We start from the raw sequence: 12,959 nt of genomic DNA on the forward strand, positions 1-12,959 counted from the left end.
TACTTTACATTTATCCACATTTCATTTGCCATTTAGTATCATCTGCAAACTTTACACTCCCTGTTTACCCCTTTCTCCAGATCATTTATGAATAAATGGACTGACTGGGGGAACACCACTAGTTACCCCTCTCCAGTCTGAGCCTTTGGTGAGGGACCTTGTCAAAGGCTTTCTGGAAATAAAGCTAAGTACACTATGTCCACCAGACTATTGTTTCAACTAATTTGCCCAGTACCGACGTAATCATCATCACTATTTTACTGTCCTGGTCAGGTGGGTGGTTGATAATAGATTCCCTAAGGTCATATTTTTACTAGCGCATGAAATTTTGAATAGTGCCACTCCTCCCCCTGCATGACCTGTTCTGTCCTCCTGATATATTTTGTACCCTGGAATGAATGGCACAGCACTCTCCTTCACCCAGCTTATCATTTAGACTTCTGGCATTAGTCTCACCACCCGCTCCTCCCCCCCATCACCCTTCCTCCTCCACAGCACAGGGGGCTGATCTGGGTGTCTTAGGGCCCTGGTTACTGGTTAAGGACAGGGGGGGTTGGAAGGCAGGGGACTCCCACTCTCTGGTTGTTAGCAGGCCCTGGTGTGGGGGCTTGTGCACAGTGTTGCAAAGCCCTGGCCTCCCTGAATGCCCCACCCACTGACACTGCGTAAGGCTCAGCCCGTGATGGGGACATGGCCAAACCCCTCGTCCTGTGAGAACAGCCCCACTCAGTCACCAAAGGCCACAGCAGCAGCTTTATTCAGCAGCCCCAGGACACTGATGAGGCTCAGCCAGCAGCTGCACCAGGATCTCTTCACACATGTGCAGGGCCCGGGGCACGTGGAAGCAGCCTGGCGAGAGGACAAAGGGGGTTTCAGTCTCAGGGGTGGGGCTACCCCTGCCCCAGCTAGACCCGTTAGCAAGAGCTGTAATGCAGCTGCACTGGTGGGGAGCTCCAGGGGAGCTGTTTGCTCAGGTAAAACAAAAGTCTGGGCCATTCAAAGAGGGAATAGTAACATGTAGGGACTGACCCTGTGCTCCTTGCCGGGGTGGCGGGGAGGAGGAGGAGGAGGAGATTCTTCCAGTCATTGACTGGAGCCACCCGCAATATGGACATTGGACTGTAACCTCTGGACTATTTTTTAACCCATCGCGCTCGCTTTTCTTTTTTAACAAAGTGTATGGGTCAGATCTAAGTTATAATTGGACCTGGGTGTGTGGCTGACACTTGGGGGGGGTGGAAGAACCTTTTCTTTTATATGATGAGAGAAGATTTTCAGTGACCATCAGCATTCTCCCCCCCCCCACACTTACCCTTAAAGGGCCCCCCCTTGATGGTGAGCGCCACCTTCCCGTCCTGCGCCAGGTAGCCAAACCACTCGCCATGCTCCGGGTCCCGGAACTGCAGGAGGACGGACACACACACCCCCCCTGAGGCACCCACAGGATGGAGTGGGTGCCGCTGCGGGGCCACGACAGCCTGGCTCCGACCAGTTCACTCCCCTGCTCAGAGCACGGCCCAACTAGCTGGTTCTGGCCACTGGGGGACAATGGGCTGCAGGGAGAGGGGCCCAGGGACCTGACCAGCTGGGAAGCAGGCGGGGGGCTCTGCTGCTCTTCCCCCGGCTGCAGGGGGGACTGGGATGTGCTGGGCTGAGGGAGGCCAGGTGGAGATGACCCACCCCCCCCCCAGTGGGGGTGGGGGTGCACAGAGCAGTGTGGCTCCAGGAGGTGGAGGGGGCTGGGCTGGCGCTCTGAAGGGGGGGGCCTGCACTGGCCACCCCCCAGGGGGGAGGGATAGCTCAGTGCCTTGAGGGGGCCACTTAGGGAATCTGGGGCAAAAATTAGTCCTTGGGGGGGGGGGGGGGGGGCTGGCCTCAATGGCCTTTCAAGGTCCCTTCCAGTTCCAGGCGATTGGTCTATCTCCAATTATTGATTAACAGGGACACAGTGGGGGAGTTAAAGGAGACACCCCCCCCCACATCTGCTCTCCTAGGATTTACCTGACCCACCGTCTCTAGCAGAGCCCTGGCATGCAACCCAGGCGTCCGGGCTCCTGCCCGCCCCCGAGAACCCAGGCGTCCGGGGCCCGCACTCACCCGCTCGAAGGCGTACTCAGCCACCTGGTGGAAGAGGCGCAGCAGGGCGGGCTCGCGGCTGTGGGCGTAGGCCATGAGAAAGGCCACCATGGCCTCAGCATGCGGCCACCACAGCTTCATGCTCCACTCCAGCTGGGGGGGCCAACAAAGGGGGGGCTCAGATGGGTGGGGACCCGGCCGCGGGAGGGGAGGGGGGGGGGCTAGGGTGCCCCTACCTGGGTGGGGCACAGCCCATCCACATCCTGGAAGGCAAAGAGCCCCCCGTGCTCAGGGTCCCAGCCCGCCTGGAACGGCCGCACCATGAACCCCTCGATGGCCTGCGCAGCCAGCGCCGTGTCCCCCTGCCGCTGGGCGTATCGGAGCAGGAACCAGCCGGCCTCGAGCGCGTGGCCTGGGGCACAGTCAGCCACAGAACCCAGGCAGCTGGGCTCCCAAACTCTGCACAACCAAGCAGAGAACCCAGGCGTCCGGGCTCACCCGGGTTCTGTTGTCTCCCCAGGCAGCCTGGCAGCTCCTTCCCATCCTCCGAGACGTTCTCCAGCACGGCGCTGCCGTCCCTCTGGGGGGACGTGATCACAGAGTCAGAGATTATTGGGGTTGGGAGGGACCTCAGGAGGTGTCTAGTCCAACCCCCCCAATGGCCCCCTCAAGGGTTGAACTCACCACCCTGGGTTTAGCAGGCCAAGGCTCCAACCCCTGTGGGAGGAGAAGATTCCCAGGGTGTATGTGGGAGGCTTAGGGGACCTGCATTTGGGTTGGGTAGGGGGAAGTCAGGGGACTCGGCCCCCCCATACCTGCAGGTGGCGGAGGAGGCGCTGGGCGCACCACCCCTCCAGCTCAGCCAGGGGCCCCCCAGCACCGTCCCCCAGCTGCTCAGCCAGGCACAGCAGCATCATGGGCACGGCCAGCGGCTCGTGGGGCGTCGCGCCGGCCAGCGGGGGGCGTCCCAGCTCCGTCGGGTCCTCCCGCACCCAGCGCACGACAGCCTCCAGCAGCGCCCGCGCCTCCCGCTGCCGGGGGACAGGCAGTCAGAACCCAGCCCCGTCCCGGTCTGACACCGCCCCTCCCACGGCAGGGAGATGACCCAGGCGTCCGGGAACCCTGCCGCCCCCCACTCCCCTGCAGGACGGGAACCCGGCCCGCCCCCGCAGGACGGGAACCCAGGCGTCCGGGAACCCTCCGCCCGCCCCGCCGCAGGACGGGAACCCAGGCGTCCGGGAACCCTGCCCCGCAGGACAGGAACCCAGGCGTCCGGGCCCCCGCTGGGAGATGACCCAGGCGTCCGGGGCACTCACCCGGTAGCGAGTCTCCCCCGTGGCGCGCCCCAGCTCGTCCAGCCCCAGGGCGCAGAAGCACTCGCTGAAGATGCTCCGCTGAACCTTGGTGGGGCGCCCATCCCGGCTCAGCGCAAAGGCGGCTTTGGGGGACCCCGGCCCCACGCGGGCGCAGCGCAGCAGGAACTCCCCACCTGCAGGAAAACATAAGAACGGCCGTACCGGGTCAGACCAAAGGTCCATCTAGCCCAGTATCTGTCTACTGACAGTGGCCAATGCCAGGTGCCCCTGAGGGAGTGAACCTAACAGGCAATGATCAAGTGATCTCTCTCCTGCCATCCATCTCCATCCTCTGACGAACAGAGGCTAGGGACACCATTCTTACCCATCCTGGCTAATAGCCATTTATGGACTTAGCCACCATGAATTTATCCAGTCCCCTTTTAAACATTGTTATAGTCCTAGCCGTCACAACCTCCTCAGGCAGGGAGTTCCACAAGTTGACTGTGCGCTGCGTGAAGAAGAACTTCCTTTTATTTGTTTTAAACCTGCTGCCCATTAATTTCATTTGGTGACCCTAGTTCTTGTATTATGGGAATAAGTAAATAACTTTTCCTTATCCACTTTCTCAACATCACTCATGATTTTATAGACCTCTATCATGTCCCCCCTTAGTCTCCTCTTTTCCAAACTGAAGAGTCCTAGCCTCTTTCATCTTTCCTCGTATGGGACCCTCTCCAAACCCCTGATCATTTTAGTTGCCCTTTTCGGAACCTTTTCTAGTGCTAGAATATCTTTTTTGAGGTGAGGAGACCACATCTGTACACAGTATTCGAGATGCGGGCGTACCATGGATTTATATAAGGGCAATAATATATTCTCAGTCTTATTCTCTATCCCCTTTTTAATGATTCCTAACATCCTGTTTGCTTTTTTGACCGCCTCTGCACACTGCGTGGACATCTTCAGAGAACTATCCACGATAAATCCAAGATCTTTTTCCTGACTCGTTGTAGCTAAATTAGCCCCCATCATGTTGTATGTATAGTTGGGGTTATTTTTTCCAACGTGCATTACTTTACATTTATCCACATTAAATTTCATTTGCCATTTTGTTGCCCAATCACTTAGTTTTGTGAGATCTTTTTGCAGTTCTTCACAATCTGCTTTGGTCTTAACTATCTTGAGTAGTTTAGTATCATCTGCAAACTTTGCCACCTCACTGTTTACCCCTTTCTCCAGATCATTTATGAATAAATTGAATAGGATTGGTCCTAGGACTGACCCTTGGGGAACACCACTAGTTACCCCTCTCCATTCTGAGAATTTACCATTAATTCCTACCCTTTGTTCCCTGTCTTTTAACCAGTTCTCAATCCATGAAAGGACCTTTCCTTTTATCCCATGACAGCTTAATTTACGTAAGAGCCTTTGGTGAGGGACCTTGTCAAAGGCTTTCTGGAAATCTAAGTACACTATGTCCAAAGGATCCCCCTTGTCCACATGTTTGTTGACCCCTTCAAAGAACTCTAATAGATTAGTAAGACACGATTTCCCTTTACAGAAACCATGTTGACTATTGCTCAAGAGTTTATGTTTTTCTATGTGTCTGACAATTTTATTCTTTACTATTGTTTCAACTAATTTGCCCGGTACCGACGTAAGACTTACGGTCTGTAATTGCCGGGATCACCCCTAGAGCCCTTTTTAAATATTGGCGTTACATTAGCTAACTTCCAGTCATTGGGTACGAAGCGATTTAAAGGACAGGTTACAAACCTTAGTTAATAGTTCCGCAACTTCACATTTGAGTTCTTTCCGAACTCTTGGGTGAATGCCATCTGGTCCCGGTGACTTGTTAATGTTGAGTTTATCAATTAATTCCAAAACCTCCTCTAGTGACACTTCAATCTGTGACAGTTACTCAGATTTGTCACCTACAAAAGCCAGCTCAGGTTTGGGAATCTCCCTAACATCCTCAGCCGTGAAGACTGAAGCAAAGAATCCATTTAGTTTCTCCGCAATGACTTTATCGTCTTTAAGCGCTCCTTTTGTATTTTCATCGTCAAGGGGCCCCACTGGTTGTTTAGCAGGCTTCCTGCTTCTGATGTACTTAAAAAACATTTTGTTATTACCTTTGGAGTTTTTGGCTAGCCGTTCTTCAAACTCCTCTTTGGCTTTTCTTATTACACTCTTGCACTTAAGTTGGCAGTGTTTGTGCTCCTTTCTATTTGCCTCACTAGGATTTGACTTCCACTTTTTAAAGGAAGTCTTTATCTCTCACTGCTTCTTTTACATGGTGGTTAAGCCACGGTGGCTCTTTTTTAGTTCTTTTACAGTTTTTCTTAATTTGGGGTATACATTGAAGTTGGGCCTCTATTATGGTGTCTTTAAAAAGGGCTCCCGGCCCCCCCCCCCAATCCTGTCCCCCGCCCGCGGGGAAAAGGACCCAGGCGTCCTGGCTCCCGGCCTCCCCCGCCCGCAGGGAAAAGGACCCCGGCGTCCTGGCTCCCGGCCCCCCCCCCCCAATCCTGTCCCCCGCCCGCGGGGAAAAGGACCCAGGCGTCCTGGCTCCCAGACCCACCCCCTCCCCCTCCACACACACATTCTCAGGAGCCACAACCCCCACCATGGGGCTGGTCATGTGACACCAAGTCAGCTGATTCCCCAACTAGGGCCAGAGGGAGCCCAATGTTCCCCTCCCCCGCAGCCCCCCCGTGGGGCTCACCTGCCCGGGCGGCCTCCAGGAGTTCGGGGCGTCGGAACCGGGGCACCGTGCGGTACAGCCGGGCGTAGACCCACACCTGGGGGGCAGGGATGGGGGCTGGGCCAAGGACCTGGCACCCCAGCCCAGCTCCCCCCTTCTCCAACTCCCCTCACAGCGCCCCCTCAGAGCACCCACCTCACCTCACCGCCCCAGCACCCCCACGGTGCCCCCAGCACCCCACCCACTCACAGAGCCCCCTCACCACCCCCTCACAGCACCCCCTCAGAGCCCCCAGCCCCACGGTGCCCCCAGCACCCCACCCACTCACAGAGCCCCCTCACCACCCCCAACCCCCCCTCACAGCGCCCCCCCCTCAGAGCACCCACCTCACCTCACAGCGCCCCCCCAACACTCCCCACCTCACAGCACCCTCCTCACCACCCCCAACCCCTGCACCTCACAGAACCCCAACCTCACAGTGCCCCCCCCCCCAAGCCCCTCACCTGCCGGCCCTGCAGCCACACGTATTTCACATCATCGTAAACGGACCCGTCCCGGCCCAGACAGGAGAAGAACCCGCTGCGGAGAGAGGGGGAGGGGTTAGAACCTGGACGCCTGGGTTCTCTCCCGGTCGGGGGGGGGGGGGCCGGGCTCGGGCGCCTGGGTTCTCGGCGGGGGGGGGGGGGGTTGGACGCCTGGGTTCAGTGATTTCCCTACACCCCCCTTGAATTTCCCCAACAGCCCCCCAGTTTTGTGAAGTAGTTACATGCCAAACCTGGTGTCTGAACTGTGCGACTTTGGCCTCACCCACAACGATTTCACATTTGGGGCCGATAGGTCCCTTCCCGTCAGCGGCCCGGCTCTGGGCACCCGCATGGCCCCACCGTTGGCCAACATCTTTATGGCTGACTTAGAACAACGCTGCCTCAGCTCTCGTCCCCCAACACCCTACTCTGCACTGACGACATCTTCTCCTCTGGACCCATGGAGAAGACGCCCCTGCGGAATTCCACCAGGATTTCAACAATTTCCCTCCCACCATCAACCTCCGCCTGGACCAGTCCACACAAGGGGTCCATTTCCCAGACACTACAGTGCTAATAAGCGATGGTCACATAAACCCCCCCTATACCGGAAACCCACTGACCGCTGTACTTACCTACACGCCTCCAGCTTCCATCCTGGACACACCACACGATCCACTGCCTACAGCCCAGCTCTAAGATACAACCGCATCTGCGCCAACCCCTCAGACAGAGACAAACACCTACAGGATCTCGAGCAAGCGTTCGTACAACTCCAATGCCCACCAGCTGATGTGAAGAAACAGACTGACAGAGCCAGACGTCACCTACTACAGGACAGGCCCAATAAAGAAAATAACAATGTCACCAGCCATCACCTACAGCCCCCAGCTAAAACCTCTCCAGCGCATCATCCAAGATCTACAACCCATCCCGAAGGACGATCCCTCACTCTCCCAGAGCTTGGGCGACTGGCCAGTCCTTGTTTACAGACAGTGCCTCAAAACACTCACCAGCAACCACCCCCCACAGAACAAAAACACTAACCCGGGCACCGCTCCTTGCAACAAAGCCGGTGCCAACTCTGTCCACATAGCTATTCACGTGACACCATCACTGGACCTAATCACATCAGACACGCCATCCGGGGCTCGTTCACCTGCACATCTACCAACCTGCTATGTGCCAGCATGTGCCAGCAATGCCCCTCGGCCACGTGCACTGGCCAAACCGGACCGGCTCTACGCAAAAGAATAAATGGACACAAATCTGACATCAGGAATCAGAACATTCAAAAACCCAGCGGGAGACACTTCAGCCTCTCTGGCCGCTCAGGAACAGATTTAAAGGTGGCAATTTTGCAACAGAAAAGCTTCAGAACCAAACTCCAGCGAGAAACTGCTGCACGTGAGTTAATATGCAAACTAGACACCATCAATTTAAGCTTGAACAGAGACTGGGAATGGCTGAGCCATTCCACACACTGGATCTGGCTCCCCACGTTAAGTAGCCTCCCGGCTCCCTGTCAAACTGTCTGAAATGGGTCGTCTGATGCTCACGGCAAACGGCTCCTTCTCCCGCTCACAACAGCTCATCTTCATGAATTGGCCTCTCAGGGGAACTCCCCCCTCCCTGTGGCTCTAGGCTCCACTCGAGGCATCCCAGGAAGTGGGCTGGAGCCCACAAAAACTTCTGCTCAGATCAATGTGCCAGGGCCTGGCTCCACTTGCAGATGTGCAGCACTGGGCGATGCAGCTGTGTAGGGAAAGTGCTGGTGTGTGGCCACATCTGCAGCGTTGCTGGGAGCGGTGCATTATGGGCAGCCATCCCAGCGTTCCAGTGGCTGCAACGTGCTTTTCAAAAAGCAGGGGGGGTGTGGAGTGTGACGGGGAGCGTGGGGGGGTGGTGGAGTGTGACGGGGAGCGTGGGGGTGGTGGAGTGTGACGGGGAGCGTGGGGGGGTGGTGGAGTGTGACGGGGAGCGTGGGGGGGGGTTCTGGAGCTGACACTGTGTGAGCTCCCTGCCTTGCAAGTTCTAAGGACTGGAAGATGCACAGCACCAACCTTCAACCCACCCTTCCCCCACCCCCCTCAGTCACTAAATGCAAAAAGCCTCACCCCCGCTCAGCAGCTGCTCCAAAACGGACCCCCCCCCCCGCCGTGTTGCTTCTCTGCTCAAGCAAACACGAGCTCTGCACGTCCCAAAGGAACCCCCCCGCCTGCCTCTGCGGAGCAAACAGCCGCAATCCCCAGCCCCCAGGCGGGCCGGCCTGCAATCCCCAGCCCCAGGCGGGCCGGCCCCACAATCCCAGCCCCGGGCGGCCGGCCCCACAATCCCCAGCCCCGGGCGGCCCTGCAGCCCCGGCGCCAGGGCCGCAGCCAGGGATTTGCGGCGCCGGATGGGCCTTGCAGGTGTGGACGGGGAGTAAGCTGCAGCGCTGTGAACCCACCACCGGCCCTGCAGCTCTCCAGGGTAGCCGAGGCCTCGGGCTCCAAGGTGCCACAGGGACTCCTGGGCTTTCTGCGGCTACAGACTAACCGGCTGCTGCTCGGAAACCTGCCAGTTCCCGGTTCTGCGAAGGATGAAATCACTTCTCCTCGTTCACTTTCTTCGCCCCAGTCAAGACTTTACAGACCCGTCGTCCCCCCCCCCCCTTTCCGCGTCTCTTCTCCGAGCGGAACGTTCCCAGCCCCTGGAACGTCTCCCCGATTCCTGGCCCGGGTCACGGCAGCTGCCCCCGTTCCCGGGGTCTCGCCGGGCCGGGGCCGGGGCCGGCAGAGCCGCGCGCTGGTCCCGGTGGCACCGGCCAGGGCTTCAGAGGGAGGCAACAGGAGATTTTCTCTCCCTAACACCCAACATGCGGCTCGGGCCGCTGCACATTGAGTGGAGGTTTTCAGGGTTCTCTCCCGGCCCGGGAGGGGGGCGGGGCGGGGCTCGGACGCCCGGGTTCTCTCCCGGCCCGGGAGGGGTGGGCGCGCAGGGCGGGGCTCGGACTCCCGGGTTCTCTCCCGGCCCGGGCGGGGAGGGGGGCGGGGCTCGGACGCCCCGGTTCTCTCCTGGCCCGGGAGGGCCCGGGAGGGCGGGGCTCGGACGCCCGGTTCTCTCCCGGCCCGGGAGGGGGCGGGGCGCGGCTCCGGACGCCCGGGTTCTCTCCCGGCCCGGGAGGGGCGGGGCTCGGACGCCCGGGTTCTCCCGGCCCGGGGTGGGGCGCTCGGACGCCTGGGTTCCGCTCACCCGTGCTCAGGGTCGTGCGAGTGCCGGGCCCAGAAGCCGATGGCCGCGTCCAGCTCCCGGCCCAGCCGCCCCGCCAGGCCTCGAGCAGCGCCCGCGGCTCCATCCGCGCGGGACCCAGGCGTCCGGAGCCCAGCGAGCCGCCCACGTGACCCCGTCAGCTGATCCCGCCCCACCACGGGACCCCGGTGTCCGGGCGGGGAGGGCGGGGCAGCGCGCTCGCCGCTGGGGCCGGGGCGGGCCGTGGGGCGGCTGAGACCGCCCCGCCCCCATAGCGGGCCCCGCCCCCGCCGGCCCCGCCCCATAGCGGGCCCCGCCCCCGCCGGATAGGGCCCCGCCCCCCCGCCCCCCTCGCGGGCCCCGCCCCCCCGCCGGATTGGGGCCGGGCTGAGCTAGTTCCCCGCCGCTTCGGCTCAGATCAGGAAATGGCTCCTGGCTCCGCCCCGCCTGACGGGGGGGGGTATCAGAGGGGAGCCGTGTTAGTCTGGTTCTGTAGAAGCAGCACAGAGTCCTGTGGCACCTTATAGACTAACAGAAGTTTTGCAGCATGAGCTTTCGTGGGTGAATCCCCACTTCTTCGGATGCAAGCAGTGGACATTTCCAGGGGCAGGTGTGTATATATAAGCCAGCAAGAAGCAGGCTAGAGATAACGAGGTTAGATCAATCAGGGAGGATGGGGCCCTGCTCCAGCAGCTGAGGTGTGAAAACCAAGGGAGGAGAAACTGGTTCTGTAATTGGCAAGCCAGGCACATTGGCAGCTCCAGCAGCCCCCGCCCTCCCCGGGGACCATCCCCCTGTCCGGGGGCAGAGCCGAGCCAGGGGGTTAGACTGGGACCCCCCCAGGGAAGCTGCACAAAGGCCCAAGGGCCACGCACGGGGGGGGCTCAAACAGGACCCCGCGTCTCGGCCTGTCCACACGGAGCATCGATGCGGATCGGCCCCGCCAGGGCAGCTCCGGGAGCAGCCAACGGGGAACAGCGAGAGAGAGAGAGAGTGAGAGAGAGAGAGAGTGTGTGTGTGAGAGTGTGTGTGTGAGAGTGTGTGTGTGTGTGTGAGAGAGAGTGTGTGTGAGAGTGTGTGTGTGTGTGAGAGAGAGAGAGAGAGAGAGTGTGTGTGTGTGAGAGAGTGTGTGTGAGAGAGAGTGTGTGTGAGAGAGAGTGAGAGAGAGAGAGTGTGTGTGTGTGAGAGAGTGTGTGTGAGTGTGTGTGTGTGTGTGTGAGAGAGAGTGTGAGTGTGTGCGTGTGAGTGTGTGTGTGTGTGAGAGAGAGTGTGTGCGTGTGAGAGAGAGAGTGTGTGCATGTGTGTGTGAGTGTGTGCGCATGCGTGTGAGTGTGCGTGTGTGTGAGTGTGTGTGTGCGCGTGTGTGTGAGAGAGTGTGCGTGTGTGTGTGTGTGAGAGTGAGAGAGTGTGAGAGAGAGAGAGTGTGTGTGAGTGAGAGTGTGTGCGTGTGTGTCACTGTGCACACCCCCCCCCCCAGCGCAGGGGTCACTGACCCGGTGCCACTGACGGGGCCTTTTGCCTCATTCCCCCTGAAAGACCCTGGGCAGTACAACCCCCCCCCACCGCATAGGGACCCAACGCCCCCCCTCCAGCCCCCCCACCGCATAGGGACCCAACGCCCCTCCAGCCCCATAGCAGGGCCTGCCCCCACCGCATAGGGACCCAACGCCCCTCCAGCCCCCCCCAGCCCCCATAGCAGGGCCAGCCCCCACCGCATAGGGACCCAACGCCCCTCCAGCCCCCATAGCAGGGCCAGCCCCACCGCATCGGGACCCAACGCCCCCCCTCCAGCCCCCCCCACAGAACACTCCAGGTTTCTCTTTACTTCAAAAATGTCTTTAATTGTTGAAAATCCACAAACCGACAGACGAGCACGGGGGGGGCTACGGGGGGGCACAGCGAAATACACTATAATACAAAAGACGGGGGGCCGGGGGGGCTGCCAATCCCACCTCAGCCACCGGGGGGCACCCCCCATGGAATGTCTACTGGGAGGGCACAAGAGGGGGAGACGCACGGCCCCCCATCACTGACCCAATGGCATTTAAACCTGCCCCCCGCCCCCCTGGGGGGCCCAATCCCCGGGGGGCCACCAGCCCCTCCCCCCTTGGGTTTTTTTTCTGTTTTTCTTCTTTTCCTAAAAAAAAAATGGTTTATACAAAAAAACTTTTTTTCCAAGGGGGGGCAGGAGACAGGAGCCCCCCCCGCCACGGGGGAGGAGACGGCGGCACCGATTCAGGGTGGGGGGGTCAAGCTAGGAGCCCCCCCAAACACCTGTGGGGGGACCTGCTATTCACAACAGCTCCAGCCCCCCCTTTCCTCTAGGACTCGGACACTACGGGGAGACGGGGGGGGGTCTGTACAGCGGTGAGAGCTGGGGGGGGCCCCCAACCTGCAGCCCCCCCACGCGACAGCAGGGGGCACAAGAACTTCATTCCAGCAACTGCAACATGTAAAACACCCCAAGGCCCCCCCGGCCCCCCCGCAGCCAAGGGTCGGGGGGGCCGTTCAGTGACCCCCCCGGCCCCAATGAAATGTGCTTTCCTTGGCAAGCGGGGGCGGGGGCCGTGCCGGGGCTCCTCCTTCACTGCCCGTCGGCCTTGGGCTTCTTTGGAGCAGATTTCCTGGGGGGGGGACAGAGGGAGGGTGAGAGCTGACCAGGCTGCCATGGCAACCAGGGTCCCCCCCCCGCCCCAACCCCGGGACCAGTACAGCACCCGGAGTGTCCCCCCCACCCCGTGGGGACCCCACAGTTCCCCGGGGCAGCCCCCGCTGCAACCAGTACAGCACCCGGAGTGTCCCCGTGGGGACCCCACAGTTCCCTGGGGCAGCCCCCCCCACTGAGACCAGTACAGCACCCGGAGTGTCCCCCCCACCCCGTGGGGACCCCACAGTTCCCGGGCAGCCCCCACTGAGACCAGTACAGCACCGGAGTGTCCCCACCCCGTGGGACCCCACAGTTCCCGGGCAGCCCCGCTGCAACCAGTACAGCACCCGGAGTGTCCCCACCCCGTGGGGACCCCACAGTTCCTGGGGCAGCCCCCGCTGCAACCAGTACAGCACCCGAGTGTCCCCGTGGGGACCCCACAGTTCCCTGGGGCAGCCCCCCCCCCTGAGACCAGTACA

The 12,959-nt window shown here is 60.3% G+C and overlaps 2 protein-coding genes across 2 annotated transcripts in view; both read right to left on the reverse strand.

The window, feature by feature from the left end:
* Window positions 1-229: 229 nt before the first annotated feature.
* LOC120388954 (renin binding protein) lies at window positions 230-9,991 on the reverse strand. Its single transcript, XM_039511085.1, is given in 11 exon segments — window positions 230-849; window positions 1,313-1,400; window positions 2,098-2,229; window positions 2,313-2,488; window positions 2,575-2,656; window positions 2,892-3,107; window positions 3,393-3,565; window positions 6,100-6,175; window positions 6,582-6,657; window positions 9,837-9,906; window positions 9,909-9,991. Coding segments are annotated over 11 exon segments (1,215 nt in total). The 5' UTR covers window positions 9,940-9,991; the 3' UTR covers window positions 230-754.
* A 1,656-nt stretch (window positions 9,992-11,647) lies between these two features.
* The window catches only part of HCFC1 (host cell factor C1), a 41,394-nt gene continuing 40,082 nt past the window's right edge, over window positions 11,648-12,959 (reverse strand). The window contains 1 exon segment of the mRNA XM_039510321.1: window positions 11,648-12,457. Coding sequence (XP_039366255.1) covers window positions 12,418-12,457 — 40 coding nt within the window. The 3' untranslated portion in view covers window positions 11,648-12,417.

Source organism: Mauremys reevesii, linkage group 22 (genome assembly GCF_016161935.1).
Source record: "Mauremys reevesii isolate NIE-2019 linkage group 22, ASM1616193v1, whole genome shotgun sequence".
Classification (NCBI taxonomy): domain Eukaryota; kingdom Metazoa; phylum Chordata; order Testudines; family Geoemydidae; genus Mauremys; species Mauremys reevesii.